The sequence below is a fragment of the Epinephelus lanceolatus genome, chromosome 3 (assembly GCF_041903045.1).
Source record: "Epinephelus lanceolatus isolate andai-2023 chromosome 3, ASM4190304v1, whole genome shotgun sequence".
In the NCBI taxonomy this organism is placed as follows: Eukaryota; Metazoa; Chordata; class Actinopteri; order Perciformes; family Serranidae; genus Epinephelus; species Epinephelus lanceolatus.
The window spans coordinates 36325568-36346338 of NC_135736.1; the positions used below are offsets into that span (position 1 = coordinate 36325568).

At 40.5% G+C, this 20771-nt stretch overlaps 1 protein-coding gene across 1 annotated transcript; it reads left to right on the forward strand.

Moving 5' to 3' along the window:
- Positions 1-3047: 3047 nt before the first annotated feature.
- On the forward strand, positions 3048-20598 carry hpgd (15-hydroxyprostaglandin dehydrogenase). Its single transcript, XM_033623843.2, has 7 exons — positions 3048-3371; positions 4286-4409; positions 6347-6453; positions 8369-8465; positions 14599-14675; positions 14788-14951; positions 19140-20598. The coding sequence occupies exons 1-7, from the start codon at positions 3279-3281 to the stop codon at positions 19261-19263; spliced, it is 786 nt and encodes a 261-aa protein (XP_033479734.1). The 5' UTR covers positions 3048-3278; the 3' UTR covers positions 19264-20598.
- Positions 20599-20771: the final 173 nt, after the last annotated feature.

Below are 20771 nucleotides of genomic sequence, written 5' to 3' on the forward strand. Positions count from 1 at the left end.
CAATATGTAATTTTCTGCTGCTAGGGGTCTCAAACCAAAACAATAACAGAAGACGTAGTTGATGTCACGAAGTAGCGTGGGATCATGGGAGTTGTAGTCATATAACAGATACAGATCTGACGTTCCTCACTCTGTGAAACCGAAACCGACTGTGGCAGTTTTTTTGGCAGAGCGAGCTACTTACTTTAGCTGAGCGGTTAGCAATCTGCTAGTTATTTGAGCAAACTGCTAGTTACTTAGCTTTACAGTTAGCGATGGCTTCTCCCTCTCTGCTGCTCTCTCTTGCTCAGTGCGTCTTATGTTTAGCTATTCCTCTGCCTCTTTTATAAATGCAGTTCATTTACCGGCATCAGCTCAGCATTATAGAAACCTATCGTTAGATGTTGTGGTTAGCCAGCCTCCGCTCCACACTGCTCCGCAGCGGAGGCCGCCAGCTGGAGCGCTGGTGCCCCGGCGGGCAGCAGTGCTTGCAATACACTGGTGGAAATGATTAATATTTCAATAACATCAGCCAGATGTTTGCTCACCTGTCTAGTAGAACACACACGAGGCCGGCGTCGAATTGTAGTCCTAGATTTTCACAAAGCTCTCTCCATCTCGGAAAGGTCACACCAATATTTATCCTGGATTTAGCTCTCTTCTTATCCCAAATTCTTCTGGGATCGCTTGGTTGACCTGTACGTTTGCGTTTTACCAGCTTGTTTACCTTCGGTGTCAGAAGGTGCAGCAACCGTCAATGCATAATCATGCTCCATGACGAGTTAGCTTAGCCTAGCAACAGTAACGTTCATTCTCTGACGTCTCATCCGGTCTGCTTCTTCTTCTTCTCCTTCATTTAATGGCTATGGTAACTGGAGTTACGTCGCCATTGACATGCGACCTAATGACACGGTCCGTAACTTTTATTAATATTTAATATTTATCTGGGTCTGAAAAATTGTTGGAAACATTTCTGATAATCAAAGTACACAACTAAACAAAATATATAATATTGGTTTAGTCGTTTTTAGACATTTTTATGTGGAAAAACTACATATTATACCTTTAATTGTTTTTGACATGCTTCCATAAACTGTTTAATAACTGCTTGTGTATATTTATATTTACCTTGTGTTAAGATAAGGATAAAATAAACAAAGACTATATCCTCCAGAGACCCGAACTTTTGTTTGGTTCACATTTTTAATTTCTCCTAGCTATTTGGGACCAGTAGGCTCCTATATGCATAAAAACCTAAACACTGACAACAATAATTAAGCCCTCATGTCCTCAAATGAGATGGCAATAAAGTCCCAGTGTCAGTACTTCCTAATTAACAGCATCTTGTCTTAATTCTGTTGCTAAAATTGGTCAAATTTGTCGCCGTATCAAACAACAAATGTTATTAATCATAAATAAACAAGTTTCAACCGTCAAAATGTGATCAGGTTTTGGACCTTGTCCACTTTCATGTCAGGATCGGCTGCAGACTGACTTAGCAGAGATGGCTGCCATCTTGTTTTTACATGGATTATTGCATTGTGCTCTTACTACCACTAGGTGGCACAAAAAAAGCGTCCACAAATGAGGACAACAGGCCTAAGTGAAGCAGAATGAAGTATAAGGTCCAATAAACCCAACATGTGATGTCCACCTATGAGGACACAGGGTCTCAGGAAGATATTATGGCTCCAACGGCAGCATTTATCTGCTCTCCACTGTTGGTGTTAGTCCTTATTGGTTCCAGCACACCACTTCACTACAGCTTGATAAAGGCGTTACTCCCGCAATTTGCACTGATTGGCTAATCAGTCTTCCCTCTGCTCTCACTGGATCATTTTGTATTGTAAATGAGAAACAGCTGTTTTGTGTCATGATGCTAGACAAATCACTGTAGTTGTTGGAGTGGACGGATTCCTGGCACGTCCAGCACACCTCTGTGAGGAGTAAAATTTTCATGCATAGTAACACACACACTCTCACAGCGTCTGTGATAGCATCCAACAAAAACTGCCCACACTGAAATTCATTGAATAAATGATTTAGTTTCTTTTTGTTGGCATCAGAGGGCAATGTGGGCAAAGGTACCGCCAGTCAGTGTTTGCTCTCGGCAGCTCAGGTTGTCAAGAGTCCCCGCTGTGCAGCCATGGCCTCGAATAAATACAGCTGAACATCCGAGCCAGCTAAAACACTTTCAAACATCCATAAAATCCTTTGCACTCATATTCTAGGATGCCATTTCAATGTTAAAAATGTAGCTAGTTTGCAGTGCAAGTAAGGAGAATAAGGAAATGCTGTTTTTGAGCGACACCTTGAGCACACCCACTGGCTACTGGAGGAAAAATCCAACCTGTAGTCCTTCCTGCTTCCAACTATGTCACTGTCACCACAATTGATGATATAGTAAGCACACTTTGCAGCTGCTGAACTCGCATTAAGGATTTCATCACATTTACCATCAGCACCGACTGGACATCCACATAAAAGGTGGCAAATGTTCCCTTTAAAGTACCAAAGTGGTGTTATTACACTTGGCTTATACATAGCAGCTATTGCTTTCCATTAAGTTCAGCACAGTTTAAAAGTCAACATGCACAGACCTGAACCCAGTGTAATGTATCACTGAATAGTTTTTCCATTATGTGTAACAGAAGTTAGTCAGAAAACACACAATAAGATAACATCAATGTGGTGAAGAGGAGAAATTAGAGTGTGAAATTAAGTTACTTAAGAAGCTGCTGTGGCCAAAGTTTTTTTTTTTCATGTACAGAAATACAGATTCTTATATAAACAGTGACGTGTGCAGCGCTCAGGTGTATTAACGAAACAGGAGTGGAGCGAAAGAGTGTTTAAAAAGGGAGGAGGAGGTGTGAAGGAAGTGGGAGGAGGCAGGAGGGCAGGTACAACAAGCTGGGTAAAACCTATAATTATTATCCTACGGAGTTTACTTAGCCTTTGACTCTCCCTCTGTCGCTAGTGCAGTGTTTGTAGAGACTGATAAGCTGAAGGGGAGAGAGAGAGAGAGAGAGAGAGAGAGAGAGAGACAGACAGAGGGAGGGAGGGAGGGAGGGAAAACAGCCCTGCTACAAGCGTGAAAACACACACAGGGGTGAGAAAGCCTATGTGATTGTGTTACAGAGAGCAGATAGGTGCATGAACACACAGAGAAGGACAGAAAAAAAAAGACTTAGAGAAGAAGATTCAGTCAGACATAGAGAGAAGAGAGAGAAAGAGAAGAAAGGGAGAGAGGTAAAGTCAGAAGGAGGAAGTGTGAGGGGTTTTGCTGCTGTGCTGGGATCATGTCTCTGAATGGGAAGGTGGCTCTGGTGACCGGGGGGGCTCAGGGCATTGGGAGAGCTGTGGTCCAGTCACTGCTTCAGAGCTCAGCCAAGGTCAGTACTGCTCAGTCTGATTACGCAAGTTTACGAGTGTGAGAGGGTTTTTTTTTTGCTTTGCAAGTTTACAAAAGTTTAACAAGAAGAACATGACTATACAGAAGAGATAGAACATAACTTTTTTATTGCTTTGACAGTTGCTTTATCACTTGAGTTACGTCTCCATTATTTATTTATTTATTTTTCTTCAAATTAAATACAAGTGCTTTTGCTTTTGTTTTTTGGCTGAATTCACTGCCACATGCTCTGTGATCCAACTCAAACTCTTGTTTGCTGACATGACTGTTATCTCCACTGCTCAAACACAAGCTGGACTGAACTGCTGTGGTTTAGTGATTCAACTAGGATGGGTTGACTTCACACTTTACTGTGACTGTTTTAACACCATGGAAATGTATGTTAAACATTTTATCTTTACTGTTTTATCACATTTTTTAAAAACGAATCTGTCATTGTTCCTGCACTCCTGCTTTTAGAGTTTTCTAAGGTACATACGTTGAAACAGAGCTAGTGATGACTTGTCTTAGATGATGAGTCTAAAAAGAATAGGGTAATGTTTTGAGATTAGCCAAGAGGCATTGCATGTTTAAACTATTATTTAGACAGTGAAGGAAACATGCATACCTTTTTCTAAGAGGCAAAATAGTTTCTGAGAACTTCCTGAGAACTGAAACTTGGCTATTTGCAGAACAGGGCTGTGTCATCAGTGTAGTATATTGTGACCCATATTTACTGACACTTGTCAAACCACAGACCTAACAGATGTAGCCGTTTACCAAAGTATGATCTACATTGACTCAGCACTCTGTTCTGCAGAGTTGGATTCAATTTTTAGCACCGAACTTCCTCCGCCTCTGCTGTGTGTGTGAATTTAAAAAAGTCCAACTCACAACCAGAGTCTGGTCCCCCAGGTGGCCGTGGTCGACCTGAACAAGACCTGTGGTGAAGAGTGCAAGGCACAGCTGGACGCCGAGTTTGGAGAAGGCAACTGCTGTTTTATCCCGTGTGATGTGTCCAATGGAGAAGCGCTGAGAGGTAAGACTGTCTGTGGGACTGTTGGACAATGCCTGTCCTTACTATTCGTTGAGTGACGCAGTGTGAAGACTTTAGATAAGATCAGGTATTCAGTTATCCAGGTCATTGCATAACACAATAGCCACTTATTATGACTCTTTATGCAGCCTGCAGAACATGGCTGTTCACTACAGGGTTGAACTCATTTTCAGCGTGCACATGATGAATGAGGAAGTGACTTTAAAATAACCTAAAACCTGTAGAGACTATTTCTTGGACAGAGTTGCTGTTCCTGCGCACTGAGGTGATAGCTGCTTTCAGCGCGCTCAGTCAAACAGACATTTGTAAAAACAGCAAAGTCTGCTCACTCAGGTGTATCTCACCACCAGCTGCACTCATGGTCCAGTTAAGACTGAGCTTGCCTGGTCTTGCTTTGTAGTCACACGATCATTTGTTTTAGTCTATTTCAGATTAGATGTCAAAATGCCTGCTCGTAGCTCCACGTGAGCAGAATACTGCTCTGAACTGACTTAACCTTTTGCTTTTCTGCAGATGTTTCAGTGTGTGTGTGTGTGTGTGCGCATGGGCGTGTCTGGGTGAGAAAGAGAAGACGCAGAGAATTAAAGCGTGTGTAAGTGAATAAGTAAGCGGGAAAGAGGAACAAGGTTTCATTGTCTGACATTGAAAAAGTAAATCCCTGCAGGCCTACGGCTGTGGAATGCTGTTTGGTGTTGCTCCTTACTGTGTGATAGTAGTTTGATGTGGACACACACTGTAAGCCTGCGTGGAGCTAATGAAACTGTGTGCCTGTATGTATGTGTGTGTGTGTGTGCAGTAAGAAGGGATTAATTGTGTTTACATGGATGCATGCATCTTTGCAAGTATGCACACTGCGTGCATTTGTTAGCTGTGCATGTTTGCATGTGTGTTTTTTCGTGTAAGCGTCTTCAGAACATGCGACTCATTTGTGCACGTGTGTGTGTGTGTGTGTGTGTGTGTGTGTGTTTGATAGGTAAATTAGTCTGTTAAAAGCAGGTATGTTTACTTCTAATTGTGGGGTATCCAAGTGTGGAATGCGGCAGGCAATGACACATGCCGGCTTTACCACCTCAGGTGTCTCCTTTCAGCTGTTTATCTGTCTGCTCACGTAGGAAAATAAACAACCTGCTAGTGGCTCATTGTGTAAACGCCTAATGTATGGCACCTTCACAGTGTCTCTCTGTGAATATTTAATTAACATATCTGAAGTCAGTTTGGCAACATACACAAAGAAACAAAACAAGCAGGCTGAAACTCTGCAGTGAAGAGATTCCTCATTTGTGTTGACAGAGGAATGGAAAAACACACGTTCTTTCATGCAGACATTTCAGTTGAGATTTTCCTCTCAGGATGTGTATGATGCAATTTTTTGCAAGTTTATCTAGTACTCAAACATCCTAAGAGGAGACTGTCCTCCAAAATGTGTTGTTTGTACAAGCAGCAACTGCGATCCATATTTATATTTATTGATAGGCAGCGACAGCCCTGCGATAGTCTGGCGACCTGTCCAGGGTGTACCCTGCCTCTCGCCCGATGTCAGCTGGGATAGGCTCCAGCCCCCCCGCGACCCTCAAGAGGATGAAGCGGTTAGAAGATGAATGAATGAATGAATGAATGAATGAGGATAGGCAGCGACCTCTAGTGGTCTATAAATATGACGGGAGCAAAGAAGGAAGCCGACGTAGTATGAAGAGCAACAAAGTCTGGTTAGTGTGTGAGGTAACAAACACAGGACTTTCATGCAGAGGACCAGTGTTTGTGTCCTGTGTTGAAGCAAAAGTCTACATTGAGTTATTTTACCAACGTAACATAATGTGTCGAAGTAATGTAACGCCACGTTTCGTTAGTAGTTTTCCGGTGTGGGTGAGCTGAAGCTGAAAGAAGTAATTCACTGATGGCTTTTTGTTTCTGTGGCATAGATGCGTTCCAGAGCACCGTGGACCTGTTTGGTCGTCTGGACATCGTCATCAACAACGCTGGCATCAACAACGAAAAGAACTGGGAGAAGACCATACAAGTCAACCTGGTAAGATGAAACAATGAAGACTTTCAGTCAGGTCAAGTCAGTCGTATTCATAAAGCTGAAAATAATGACTCACAAACGTGTGATTTGTGAGCTTTTCAATCTGTACAACATAAAAATCTTTTGTTCCTTGACCTGGGTATTAGATATGTGGGGAGGAAGGACTGTTTGTACGAGCAGCAGTATCTGCTTTGTATGAGGCTCTCAGTGACTCAAGACCATGTCCCCTGCGGGTAGTAAATGTGTTTGCCCGGCTGTGAGCCTGAAATGATGCCGTAATTGTTGGCTACTGTTTTAAATAGTATTGCCGGTGAAAGTGAAAGCCGGCCCAGGTTCATTCTCATTTCTGAAAGAATTTTGTCCGCTTGGCATTTCGCCTCGCTTCCATTTTTTTCTCTGGTGTGTGCGGGTTTTCGTAGCTTCCTTCTGGATGCGTACTGCTTAAGGTTTGGCACCTGGTCGCTACTTTTTTGTAAAGTCTCGACTTCACCTGTGCACTGTCCCCAAGAACATCCCAAACATGTCAAAATAATAATAAAAGATTTAAAAAAAAATAAGCGCCTTGGAGGGAGCCAGCATCGCCAGCATCATCACAGCCATCACTCATCACCAGTTACAATGAATGACTCATGTCAAATAGTATTTCGTTTTATGCACATTGGCACTGGCCATTTAAATGACATGATCTTATCTGTCTGTCTGTCTGTATTTGTTTGTTTTGGGCTTTGATGACATTCAGAGGAGGATATTCCTCCTCATCAAAAGATGTTATCAGCTGTGCGGGTCCCTCAGGGCGCTAGCATTTTATCTAAGTATCAGAATGATGAGGACTAAACATTTGTATGACTAACCGCATATTACCAAGAGAGCATGTGCAATCAAAAAAGATAAAGTCTGATAAGAATTTACTGCACTAATATATTTCTTCTAACTAATCCAACTAATCTAAAGAGCAAGCTTACATGAAATTTACTTAGCACATTGGTATAGCATCAGTAACTCTAACAGTATCTCCAGTGTAGTGTGTTTTTCTTTGTTCTGTCCAACATCTTTTTTGTATTGTGCAATATAATTGTTGCATTTTAGACCTTTTGTCTTGAGATTTTTGTCATATTCATTTATTTATTTCCTCCATCATCTTTTCCAGTAGCTCTTTTCTTCTCGGTGTGACAGCTTCCAGATAATCCTCCTTGATTAATGTATTTGTCGGTTTGGGTTTGTTTTCCCTCCACAGCACTGCTTCTCTGTCCTTGAACCTTACTGTGGGAGCTTGACCACTATGGAGTGAAGCCCGTCAGATTTTTTTGTTATCAGGCCTTGTACTTTGTTGGCGTCAGCCTGGGCAGCAAGCCTAGTGGATTCTTTTCCTGTGTGATGGGCCCTTTCGATCTCTATCTGAGTAAGGTCAAAATCCAGCTTTTCCCTGAAACTGAAACTTCCCTGGACTGACCCTCAGACTCCACAGAGATGAGAGATTCAGCCAATCTCTTCATGTCCTGGTCAGATGATCTGCAATCTGATGAAAGCCTGCTGCACGCCTTTTTGAGTTGATCTTTCTGTGTTTACTGGAGGCTGCTTTTCATGTTCTACACATCTTTGAAAATACTGTCCAGTCGTCTGATTATGGTGTGAACACAGCTCTTGTAACTGCTGTTGCAAAGATATGGCTTCCATGATGACACAGCAGCAGGCAGTTAGTGGACGCTACATATTATATGTCACTACACAGGGTTTCTCTGTTGGGTTTCCACATAGAGAACTGTCCAAACAGATGCCCTCAGTGAAACACAATGATTACAGCTTTACTTATCAGTATATTGGCACGTTCTTTATAGTTTCATTTCCTGTTTATGTGCTGCTGTGCTTGTCTGCTGTAAAGATTACCACAGTGAACGTGCTGTCTCTTTATCTGTTACAGACCTCTGTGATCAAAGGGACCTACTTGGCCCTGGAGCACATGAGTAAAGAGTACGGCAAGGACGGAGGTACCATTATCAATGTATCCTCTATGGCAGGTAACACGCACACACACACACACACACACACACACATATATACATTCCACTGCAGGGATGATGCTGTGATGCGTTCAAACACCCATACCATCATACTAGTTTGTATGCCACAAAAAGTTTAAGTATTGTGACATAGTATGCCAAATGTAGTGTGTCAAAAACACCAGGATGTCCTACTGCATCCAGTCGCATGTTGCAGTGTGCAAGCCAGCATGTTTTTCTGGCTATTCTGACCCACAATCCTCTGCACAGCACAAGATATGTAACATCAGTTGATCCACAAACAGATGATAGCTCATTAACAGCTGACAGAAGTCGCAGTGACAGATGACAAAGACGCGTTCAAGTGACTGATGATCAGTCAAATAGATAAAAATAATAAGAATGAAAAATAAATGCGATGACTTATCTTTTATCTCCAAAGTAACATTAAAGGATACCTTTAACTGATTTTCAACAAGCTGTATCGTAACAATGTGGGTAGTGTATGTAAATAAATGAACAATGTTAAAATTCCCTTCATCTTACCAGCGCCCAGATCTCCCTGCGCAGCTCTGGCTTCAAGGCAGTGGTTTCCAGCTAATGGGTCATGGGTCCATTCTGAATGGACTGCAAGTGACTCACAAAATTGTCAAGTTTGTAACAAAAAAAACCACATTATTTTGAAGTACAGTGACAGTGATTTCCTGTTGTAGAGTCAGTGACTAACTGACAGCTACTTGACAGAGACGGCAAACTAATTTAACCACATGGCCAAACGCAGGTATGATTTCGAATATATTAAACTATTTGGACCTTGAACTAATGATCAAAAAGAAATCTGGACCCTTTGGCTGGACCAGTTGGGAACCACTGCTCTAGGGCTGTTGTTGAAACTACAGATTGTAGTTCCACATTTTCATACGCCCACCACCACTGACACATGATGTGTAGAAGCAGATCGAAAGCAAGACCCACCCTTCTCTCTTTCTCTCTCCCCTTCAAACTCAGACCAAGCTAATAAACCAAGATTCAGTTACTGTATTGTTTATTTCTCGCTAAAAATGTCTTCCGAAACATGTTTTAGTGCACTGTTTGGCTGTAGTATGAGAATCTGTGAGCAAGAATTGGGCATAATACCGTTTCCTGTATTGAATGGAGGTGGAAAAACTGACATCAAACGGAAGCAGTGCTGATCAAATATGGACCAAGATTCTGTCACTGTGTTGCCTATTACTTGTCTCTGATGTTTTCAGAAACATGTTTTTACTGTAACAAAAGATAGTTTGTCACCAGCCGGCCACAATATTGTTTCCTGTGGACGAAACGACCGAGCTCGCATTATGTCACCCACCAACAGGGGTCTTTTTTATTTTTGTATTAGTCTGATTCAGTGCAGTGCGTTCTAGTAGTTGTAGATGTTTTACTTCTTGAGCAAACATGAATGCCACAGGCCTTTTCCTCTGTTTTCTCTGGTCATGTAGCACCAGTTTCAAAAGTATTTGCCTCTTTCTACTGCATAGAGAGCCCAATGTTATGATAAGAGCATCTTCTTTGGACCAAATATTTCTTTAATAACATTGAAATTTGCTGTGTTCCACATCGCATACTCGTTCTTTTAACTTCAAATTTCATACTACGCACTGCGACAGATGTATGAGCAAAAGGGTCAAAGTTTGTGGCGCATTATGACTAAGTGGTACGTCCAAATGTAAGCATACTCCATGCAACAGTATGTACTTTGAAAGGTCAGCTCTTGTATACGTATTGAAAGTAAAAAGAAAATTTGATTCAGATGGCAGGGATCATGCTGTCACTAGGAATGGTTGAAATGTGGATTATGTAATACTGCAGAGTTCTGAGGAACACAAAGGATGGAGAAAAACATGACTGTAGATTGACCCTGAGGACTGACCTTGTTGGATGGTGGGATGGAAAATGTGCTTTCAATTCTGAGTCAACATCTGGAACCTTGCTGCATTGTGGCCTTTTGAATAGTCTCCAGTCACAGAGTGGAGAATATGAGTCAATCCATCTGATTTAACGTGTGCAATAGATTTGCAAGATAAAAACATCAGCAGAGAAACTGAAATTTCAGTGACACCTCAGTTCAGTTCAGAAGCGTTAAACCCACGGCTCCCCAAACATTCTCCTTTATTTATGTCAGAATGTCACAGATGATGAATATCTCACGTCTCTGAAGGAATGAAAACAGTTCTTCTCTTCCTCCAGTGTGTGTGTGTGTTACAGTAAAGCCACCATGACAGGTTTGCAGAGAGCCCCTAGAACTGAAATCTGGAATTTGGATCATTCTGCGCCTCTGTCTCCGTCATGGAAAAGCTCACACTCCTCCAAAATCCTCTCCTCATCTGTTTGCTCTCTACAAACCCACACCCTCACTCACTTACACACACACACAAACACAGATTTTACAAGTTAATTCCTGCTCTTTTATGGTTTTACATTGTTCTGAAGGGCCAATATATATATCCCAAGCCAGGTTTGTAAAAGCTACAATCTTATTCACACTCAGAAAACACAAATCCTGCAAGAAGCACCCAATGACATCATGTAAACATACCCTGATAAAGCAAACACTGCATGACCTTTTCATGTGACTGGAAGTAGTTATTAATTCGTAGGTAATATGTTCCTAATTAAAGGAGCAGTGAGTGGGACGTAGTGACAGCTAGCGGTGCAACCCGGTCTCACTCCAAAGTCATTGAAATCCAGCGCTTGGGCAGTGACTTGCGGCGTTGGACACAGATGAAAAAGTCGTTCTTTAATGTCAACATGAACACAGCTGGTTGCCATCATAGTCTAACGTTCAGTGGCATTCAGTGGCGTTAGGGAGGAAAGGCAGCGGGGCAAGAACGAAAGTTAATGAGTGATTCCTACTAACTCCACGCCAACTAACATTACTACTGTGACCTAACTTGTTTCATGACTCTGGGATCCAAAGTTAGCTCCTCTCTGAAAACATTTTCCCACCTGGATCAGTTTTCCTTTGTCTTGCTGGTCTTGTTCTCCTGAGAGGCCTCGGCTCTGAGCAGAGAAGGTCCAGCAGGTGTTAGTTTGGGGTCAAGGATCCTCCAACAAGCAGCTGATGGTGCTGCTCCTGTTCTATGGTGTGGTAGTTCCAGTAAAACTGTACATAAAGTGTAGTTTTTATCATGTTTGTGTGTGGACACTGTTCCTCCTGGTTGTGATCCGACATGTAAACTGTATGCAGCTCAGGAAACCAAGGGTTCATCTGTGAAAACAGGTGAAAAAGAAGTTTTGGCAGGTGATAGAATATCATCAAATAGGGGTCCACACTTTGTTATATACCAGTCTTTTCTCAGATGAAAAAAACCAAACTTTTTCACCTGTCGTTAAAGCTACAGTTGGTAACTTTTATGTACATATCTTTGTGTCATATTTTCACACTAAAAACAACCAATCAGAGCTGAAGAGTCTGTAACGCAGCTGTCAATCATGTCAATCACTGCTTAACTGCGGTTAAACTTAGTATCACTGATCAAATGAGCCAGATCTCATTCCGAAGCGGTCGAAATCCGGCACTTGGGCAGTGACTTGCGGCGTTAGAAACCAACGAAAAAAGGCATCCTTTAACATCGGCATGATACACGATTGGCTGCCGTTATAGTAGCATCAGGGGAAACACGGCAGGAAAAGGATGAAAGTCCGACTGGGTAGGTGGGAGTAATGGTGGATGGGTCCAAGTCAAACCCTGTTTGACCCGTCTTTCCTAAACCTAAGCACGTGCTTTTGTTGCCTAAACTCAACCACGTGCGTTAGTTGTTGGAGGGGGAAAAAAACGTCAATTCTCTGACATAGTGTGGTTATTTTGAAATAGACTGCATGCAGACCTGTTGTCCTGTGAAAACAGAAGTGTATTTTGAAAGAAGACAATGCATGTAACAGGCAAAATTTGACACAATGTCCCAGAATGTCAACAACCAACACACATAGGGGTACCTGTCACGTCATGTGTGGACATGGAAAGTCCATGACCAGACGTGTTGATCAAATATGACTCACAAGTCTGTTACTGCACTGCCTATTCCTCACCTCAAATGTTTTAGAAATATGTTTTAGTGCACTGTTCAAATGCAGTAATGCCATTATAAGCACTACAAGGCAACAGAGTAGGCAGAGGAATATGAATGCTCTCAGAGATTATTAATGCTGTGTGAATATTGAGACAGTTCCAGCAAATATGGAAAGGTATTTTCTTATAAAAGTTGCCAACTACAAATTCAAGTGACACACAGAAGAGACGAAACATCTTAGATCAGACTTAATTCACCAGATTTTTTTTTTCTCACTTGCTTTCACAGTCTGTGGTCGTGACAGACATCACAAACCACAGTCAGTGTTTCTCAGGACATGCTGACACACTCAGTCAGTTACAACTTTATGTTACACATATTATAGACTCGCTCCTTATGGCAGAAAAAGTCCACAACCCCCACTCTGAGAAACTCTGAGCTATAAGAGGCAAAAAACATCAGAGTGCATTTTTGACCTCTGAGGGTAACTCACTTAAAGACTGTTTGAATTGGGCTGAGTATGTTTACTTTTCATGTAGGCATTTCTCCGCATCACTCTGCTCCATCTGCTGTTTTGTCTAAACGTGTGTTGTTCTTGTGATGCTAGTAGACCTGAATCTGATTGCAGGCTGCTCTTGTCTGGTCAGTCGACTTTATCTAGTTGAGCCAGAGTTGCCTTTAAATGTAATATTTGGTCAAGTTTATGTGCTTGCATGATTCTTGCAATTTCTGAGTTGCATCCACATGGTTGAACGCACTTACTGTAAGTTGCATGTTTTGTAATGTAATGATAAATGCATGGCGTATGCACTCCAGGTGAGTTTTGTGTCTGTTACGAATGAAGTTTTCTTCTGTTAGTTTCAGCTGTATTCATCGACTCTTTCCACTAAAGTTTGCAGGTTTTTGCAGCTGCATGTTTCCAGATGTTTCTGTATGTTTTAATAAGATTCCAGAGGATGTTCTCGGTGCTTGTAGTCGGACACATCATCTCGTAGATCTCGAACACTTCAGCCTCCAGCAGAGGCAGAGGCGTAGTAATCATTTCTCACTTATCTCACTTGTGATAACATCTATGTGTTGTGTGTGTGTGTGTGTGTGTGTGTGTGGTATGTGTGTGCACTTACCACTGCAAACATAGACTTGTCCAAACATGGTCAAGCATACTACTCCGAGCACATTGTTTTGGGGAGAAAGAATGAAACAGAGTGTGTTAGTGTGTGTGTGTGTGTGTGTGTGTGTGTGTGTGTGTGTGTGTGTGTAGATGTATGTGTTTTTAATGACATCCATTATCGATACCTTCTGAACGTTGATTCAAACCAACTGTTTACAGTTTACTGTTTGTTTTGCTATTATTACTCCTGCTGTAAAAACGTTCATATCTTAAGACTCACATGTTGTGCTGCAGATGCAATTTGGTGTTGCATACATAGGTGTACATTTTGGGGGGGATGCAGGAGACACCCAAAATTTAGAACATGGGCATTTGTTCACCTCAATAAAAAGAATGAAAGTTACAGAGGGCTTTTATTCTGACAAAATCAAAGACATTTCCACCTTAAATTGATGCATAATATTTCACCAGAATTTATAAAATTAGGTGTTTGACAGTCATAATGTCCTGGAGGAGGATCAATAAAGTATTATTCATTGCTCAAAGTGACTTTTTGAAAGAAAGAGAAACAGTATTTTTGATGCTCTTCATTGTGGGAAAATATAAACAGCAGATTGAGACGTTGTGGTGCAGCTGTGAGAAATAAGGGCCGAGCCTTATCTCACTGATCCTGGATCAAGTGACCCTCCAGGGGTTAAAACGAGTAGTTGCTGTTCAGAAGCAGATGCAGCTGTGTTTGGGAGCAGCCCTGATGTGTCCCCCTCAAAGAGCAAACACCCTATTATTCTACTGACATACTGTAGCCTGCATGTTTAAAACTCACCGTATGGAGGGAAGCTCATAGTGAAAACACTGAGTGTAAGTGACACCATGTTTTCACCAACAATGGCAACTCCAAGAATTCGGCTCATGAATGAAAACAGGGTCACTGATTGTTCTGCTGGTAACAAGTTTGTCCTTGTGTCTCCTCTTGTTCTTTGTAATTCAGCCTTTCTGCATTCACCTCATCAGCCTGTCTACACTGCTACTAAACATGGAGTCATTGGCTTCACCAGAGCTATGGCGGTAAGACACACAAGTAAATAAGACAAGCATAAAAGGTTATTTTTATTTATCGTAGAATAGGATGTTCTCACGGTAACTCAAAGCTTGAGATGTGACTCACATGTTCTTGCAGGACGCGTCCTCTCAGGGCGACTACGGTGTCCGTATCAACGTCCTGTGTCCGGCCTTCGTCGACACTCCCCTGCTGCACACGGTGGAACATGAGGACAACATGGGCAAGTTCGTCAAGTTCAAGGATGATTTTAAACTCAGGATGAGCAAGTTTGGAGTTTTACAGTAAGTTAGCTCACACAAGTGTCACCGTTGTCATTAAAATTCTCCTTCTTTGTGAAGCTGATCCATTTATCTGAGATCAGTTTCACATATGCAGCATACAGTGAATTTATTGTTGAGATATGCAAGTGGAAACTAACTTCCTGCAGCTTTTGTGAACATTAATATACACTTCAGGGTGGTTGTGGCTCAGGAGATAGAGCAGGTTGTCTACTAGTTGGACGATCAAGAGTTTGATCCCTGGAAACATCCTTGAGCAAGATACTGAACCTCATATTGCTCGTGACGGCTGTTCCATTAGTGTGTGAGTGTTTTAAAAGCTGTGTAGCAGGTGGCACCTTGTACGGAAGCCTCAGCCACCAGTGTGTGAATGGGTGAACATGACTCGAAGTGTAAAAAGTGCTTTGAGTGGTCAGACGACTAATAAGGCGCGATACAAGTGCAGGTCCATTTAGCATTTTTATTAATATGTTTTTTGAGACAGCAAAGGTTTAAATTATCTTGTAGTAATCAGTCATTTTCATTCTTAGTCCCACGCTCTAGATTCAAGCTCAGGGGTGGTCGTGCTTTTGCTGTGTCTGTCCCCAAACTGTGGAACAGCATCCCCCTCCCAATCAGTGCCGCCCCCAGCACTGACTTGTTTAAGTCCAGGCTCAAAACTTACTTTCATTCATTAGTGTTTGAGTCCCCCTGATGTGGTTTTCTCTGACGCGTGCCTGTGTGTGTTGTGTCTCTAAATGTTGGTGCTGTGTGCCCGACAGTTATGGTGCCTCTCATAGCATTTTATTCCTTTTGTACAGCATTTCAACCTGAGTTGTAAATAAATTTGAGCTGAGTGAGAGCTGAGTTGAGTAAACATGATGAAGTCTAGCACTGGTTCCTGGAAGTGCAGCCTGAGTGTTGATGGTTGGACAGATTATCTCCAGCTGCCAGGAGACATCTGATTGAGGGTAAAACATTTACAAGAAATTGATAAATGTTGGGGTTTACTCTTGAGCAAAGGAGAATGTTTGGAACTTGTAATTCTCAGTTTAATGGATGACACAAAGTTTAAATCAGCCAAAATCATTAAACAAAATCATTAACATTAACTCCTCCCTCTGATGATCGGACTCATTTGGCTATTTATAAAACAAAACACACAATATAATTACTCATTCTTATTTCATTTATAACGCTACAACCATTTCATTGTATATTGTATATATTTCAGATTGTCTACTTTACTATTTTATTATTTATTTTATTTTATTTTAATGTCTACTTTAATATTTTATTTTATTTTATTTTAATGTCTACTTTAATATTTTATTTTATTTATTTCATTGTCTATTTTAGTATCTTATTTATATCTTCATCTTTGTCTCTTGTTTCCATTCATGCTGTATTTCTATTTCTACTTTGCACGGAGCATTGGAACAAAAACAATTTCCCCCCGGGGATTAATAAAGTATTCTGAATCTGAATCTGAATCTGAATTTACAGCTTAGTTGGGCTTAATGTCTTTAATTGAGAAATTTTGTTTGCAGCCAAGCTTCACAATAGTAAGATTAGAATATTTAAGACAATTTTTAGAATTTTTTTAAACACCTGTAAACACCAAACTGAAGCACAGGTAGGTAACGTAGCTTAATGGGATAAACTTGTTTTGAGAAAATGTAAATACTCTTCATGAAACAGGGAGATGTGAAATGTTACTGAGTGCAGATAACACTCTGAATCATAACTGGATACATTCTGTTGTTAGAAAATATTTACAGTTTTTTTCTCATTGCTTAGATACTATCTTTGAAACTGCAAGATCATTTTGAAAAACAAAACACACTAATCTCAAAACGTTACACCATCAAGTCCATTTTTTTTTTTTTAAATGCAGCCCAGATAAGATAGTGTGAAATGATAATGTGAAGGTCTCTTGGGATGAGCTGCTTCTCATGTCATATGGGTTATTAAAAACATACAAACGCAACTGTTTATCTTTCAGTGAGAAAGTACTCAACTTTCCACTGCTCACTAAAGGTGACGTTCCTAGTTGCCTTTGCGCTTATGCTGTAGCAGAAGATATCTGCTGTTAGGTAACTGTTCTGTTTGTGGGTGGTGTTCCCCCTGCGTAGTTCCAACATAGTGTGGCAGGCGTCATATAGTATATTTTGACAGACAAACTGAGGGCCGTTTAAAACACCAAACCAGCAAACCATCTCATGCAAAAGCAAACCATCATTTGAGTAAGCTCATGAAGCAACGAATACGTGTGAACTGTAGAGACAAAACCAAGAAAAAGAATTTAAGAGTTTTGCAAGAACTGTTTGCTTTTGCAAGAGATGTACAATGTCTTGCTGGTTTGCGTTAAGGGTTTGTGGTTAGTGTGTAAGACACAAGCTTCCCTCACTAACATGGTTTGCAAAATTCTGGAGGCTGTCTAAAAGGTTGACATGTTGTAATTTTTGCCATTCATTGCTATATTGCTGACCTTTGTTATCATGAATCATGCACAAAATTAGACTACTTATTTATGATTCATGTATGACGGTGATTCATTGCATTAACCCTTTGAAACCTGGAGCAATATCACTTTTCTTGTGCTGCTTTGAGACACATTTTGCAATTATTTAAACTTTTGAAACCTGAGCAAATTAGTGTGATTCCTTTAAAAAAAAAAAAAACATGGGGGAAAAAAAGCCAGTGAGCAACTTGGGAAGAAATGTCCCACAAATTGCAAAAAATAAAAATAAATAATAATAAAATAATAATAATAATTTAGAAAATTATTTAAAAAATAGGGGGAAAAGAAAAAAGCCAGCGAAAACTTTATTTGTAGTAGTAGTAATAATAATAATAATAATGATAATAGTTATTGTAATTTTTAATCACTCTTTCCAGGTCATTTATTTGTTTGTTTGTTGTTAACTTTTTTTTGTTTTTTTTACTATTTTTTTTTTGTTTTTAATTTTCCCTTTTTACTGATTTCTTGCTATTTTTTGGGGTCATTACCTTCTTCCCACATTTTTAAAAGAAATCAAGCCAGTTTGCTCAGGTTTCAAAGGGTTAGTAAAGATACTGGCATGCTATTTTTGCCATCACCATTATAGTGTGGCATTGCTATATCAGAAACATCACTCACAATAACACAAGTATCAGAAAAAAGGTCTAAGTGGGGCGTCTTCTCGCTCAACAGGTAGAGTTTATGCCACGTAAAGTCCATTTCATGCATGTCATCCCCATTCTCTCTGTCTCTTTCCTGCTGTCCTGTAATAAAGCCCCTGAAAAAATAACCTTAAAAAAAGAAAAGGGTTTGTAAACTTGCAGCTTGAGAGGCTTGCAGTCTCACTTTGAGGCACATTCAGGCGGTTGCCATGTCAACAAAAAATCTCCCTGAAAGCCAAGGTACAGTTTGGACACTGTGCACATGTGTTACACTCAGGAGACGTTGAACAAACTGTTGAGCCGTATCTACTAATGTACTGACAAATGACACTTTCCACTTCATACGTGAGATGTGGTGATTTTCTATTTGTGAAGTGATTTGCCATTTGGCTCTCTCCAAACAGCTACAGTTAAAATGTACGGTGCTGAAAACACTCAGAGCCACTCAGCCTCTTTCTGGCCTGTTTCTGTCTGCGTTCTGATTACATTCTTATTTCATACAAGTGGCCCAGAGTCCACTTGGCAGCTGAATGACACTTTATCTCTCAGGAAACATGACAAGTGTTTATTTGGAGCCGCTCTGAGTGGGACTGAACCAAAGCGCAGACATAAATGCTCTTGTGCTTCACATACCAGGACAGCTATGAAAGATCAGATGTAATGTGCCAACAGGCCCTCCGTCAGCTCACTATGGGGGTTCATTACAGTTAATGATAAGAATCGATCTGAGCTGTTATCGCTCCATCTGATGTCAGAAAACTTTGCAGTTCAGAGACAAGCAGCAGGAGGGAAGTGTTTAGCGTTACAGGAAGTTGAGGCTAGATGACTTCCTGATCACACTCACCACACAAACACACGGCCTCTCTAAGTGAGGGCAGTACAGAAGGTTTATTTTTTATATTTTTAAGATGGTCTGCACAGAAAATACATCACTAATTATCAGCCATCCTCTGAATGTGTGTGAGCGTGTGTCTCTATCTTTTATTTCTCTTATTTCTTTTAATCTCGTCTAATCTGCCATTTCCTCTCTGTGTCAATTATCTCCAGGCCATCCTTGATAGCGGAGGGCATGATGAGGTTGATTACGGACACCAGTCTGCACGGAGCGGTGATGAAGATCACCTGCTCCAAGGGAATCCACTTCCACACCTATGAGCCTCTGTCCGCTTGAGCCTTGTTACACTGAACTGCTTGTGCTGCTGCTGAGGAGGAGAATCATGCAGTGCTTTATCCTGTCTGAAATTAACACACCAGACTCCGGTTCAGGACACGTGGCTGCTGCTGGACTTTGTATCAGAACTGTGTCAGAGCATCATTCAGATTCTACAGGGAAACTGACCTGATTGTGTATATAGGCCTGTCTGAATGAACACATGAATGCTATGTAAATAACAGTAATATTCTAATGTCTGATTAATAAGGGGTGAAGTCAGGTAAATTGGGACAAATAAGGTTTTACATCTCGGGCTCTTTAAATATTAGCGGTAAATCTCGGAACATGTTATTGCATCGTTACAACTAATGTGCTTTCCATGAAACAATCATGTCAACTGGTCTGAGACGGGCACAGCAAAGACTCAAAAAAAAAAAAAAAAGAAAATCACTCGCCCTAAATCTTGCAAGGTGTGACACTATGTGGCATGTTGAGTTTTTGGTAACAAGAGTGCTGCAGCTAAAACAGTATAGCAATGAAAATGTTTGCAGGATGTTGCATTTTATTAATTGTCTGACTTATAATCAGAGGTGGGACCAGTCATTGTTTTGCAGATCGCATGTAATTCTCAAGTCTTTGCACTCAAGTCCCAGTCAAGACTAACAAGTCTCAAGTTCAAAACTTTGAGTTTCAAATCTTAACAAGTCTTAAGTTAAGTCAAAAAAAATTATGCTTATTTTGAATTAGCAAAAAAAAAAAATGACTGGCTTTTATTGTTTTCATGTATTTGCTAAAACGAGTTTGTTAAAAAGTTACTTAGCTGTGAAGCTAATGTTAGCTAAGCATCAGCTTGCTAACTATGTGTCAATCAGGAGAGACTCCTTCTGAGGGAAATTAATATTTATTTACATCTGCACACAAATATGAGAAATGTGAAAAGTCTTTGGTGATTAGACCCCATCTAAAGTTGGTCAATCTTTTTTCAATGAATAGCTAAGTTACATTTATGATTTAATAAATTAATGACTGAACTTAATAAAAATAAAATTTACCAAAAAGTGTCCAAACATACCAGACTTCACCCTGTGTTAGTAATATTATACTAATGATGGTAATTGAAAGTAGAGAGTCTAGTGTTCTCAGTGCTAACCAAATTTACAGGTCTGTCTTTTTCATCAAGCTTTCTATGTGTTACAGGATATAAATAACCGTAAGTGTCATCAAACCTCAGGCACGACTGATATTGCAGCTTATTTGATTAAACAGTGTTATTTCACAACAACTGTAACAATTATTATTTAACAGCTGTTTTATTTGATTTGTGTAAAAATAAAAAATAATGGAATAGTTTAATATGGGAGATATGGAGCTCATTTATTGATACATGAAACTACCTCACGCCATCTTCTGAGGTATGCACATGTTATCTCTCCTACCAAAGTGTATGCACTCAGTCCAAAAATTAGATGTTGTTTACTGTGATTACTTTGTCCAAATACTGTTGCTTTACCACTGTAGCAGGCACA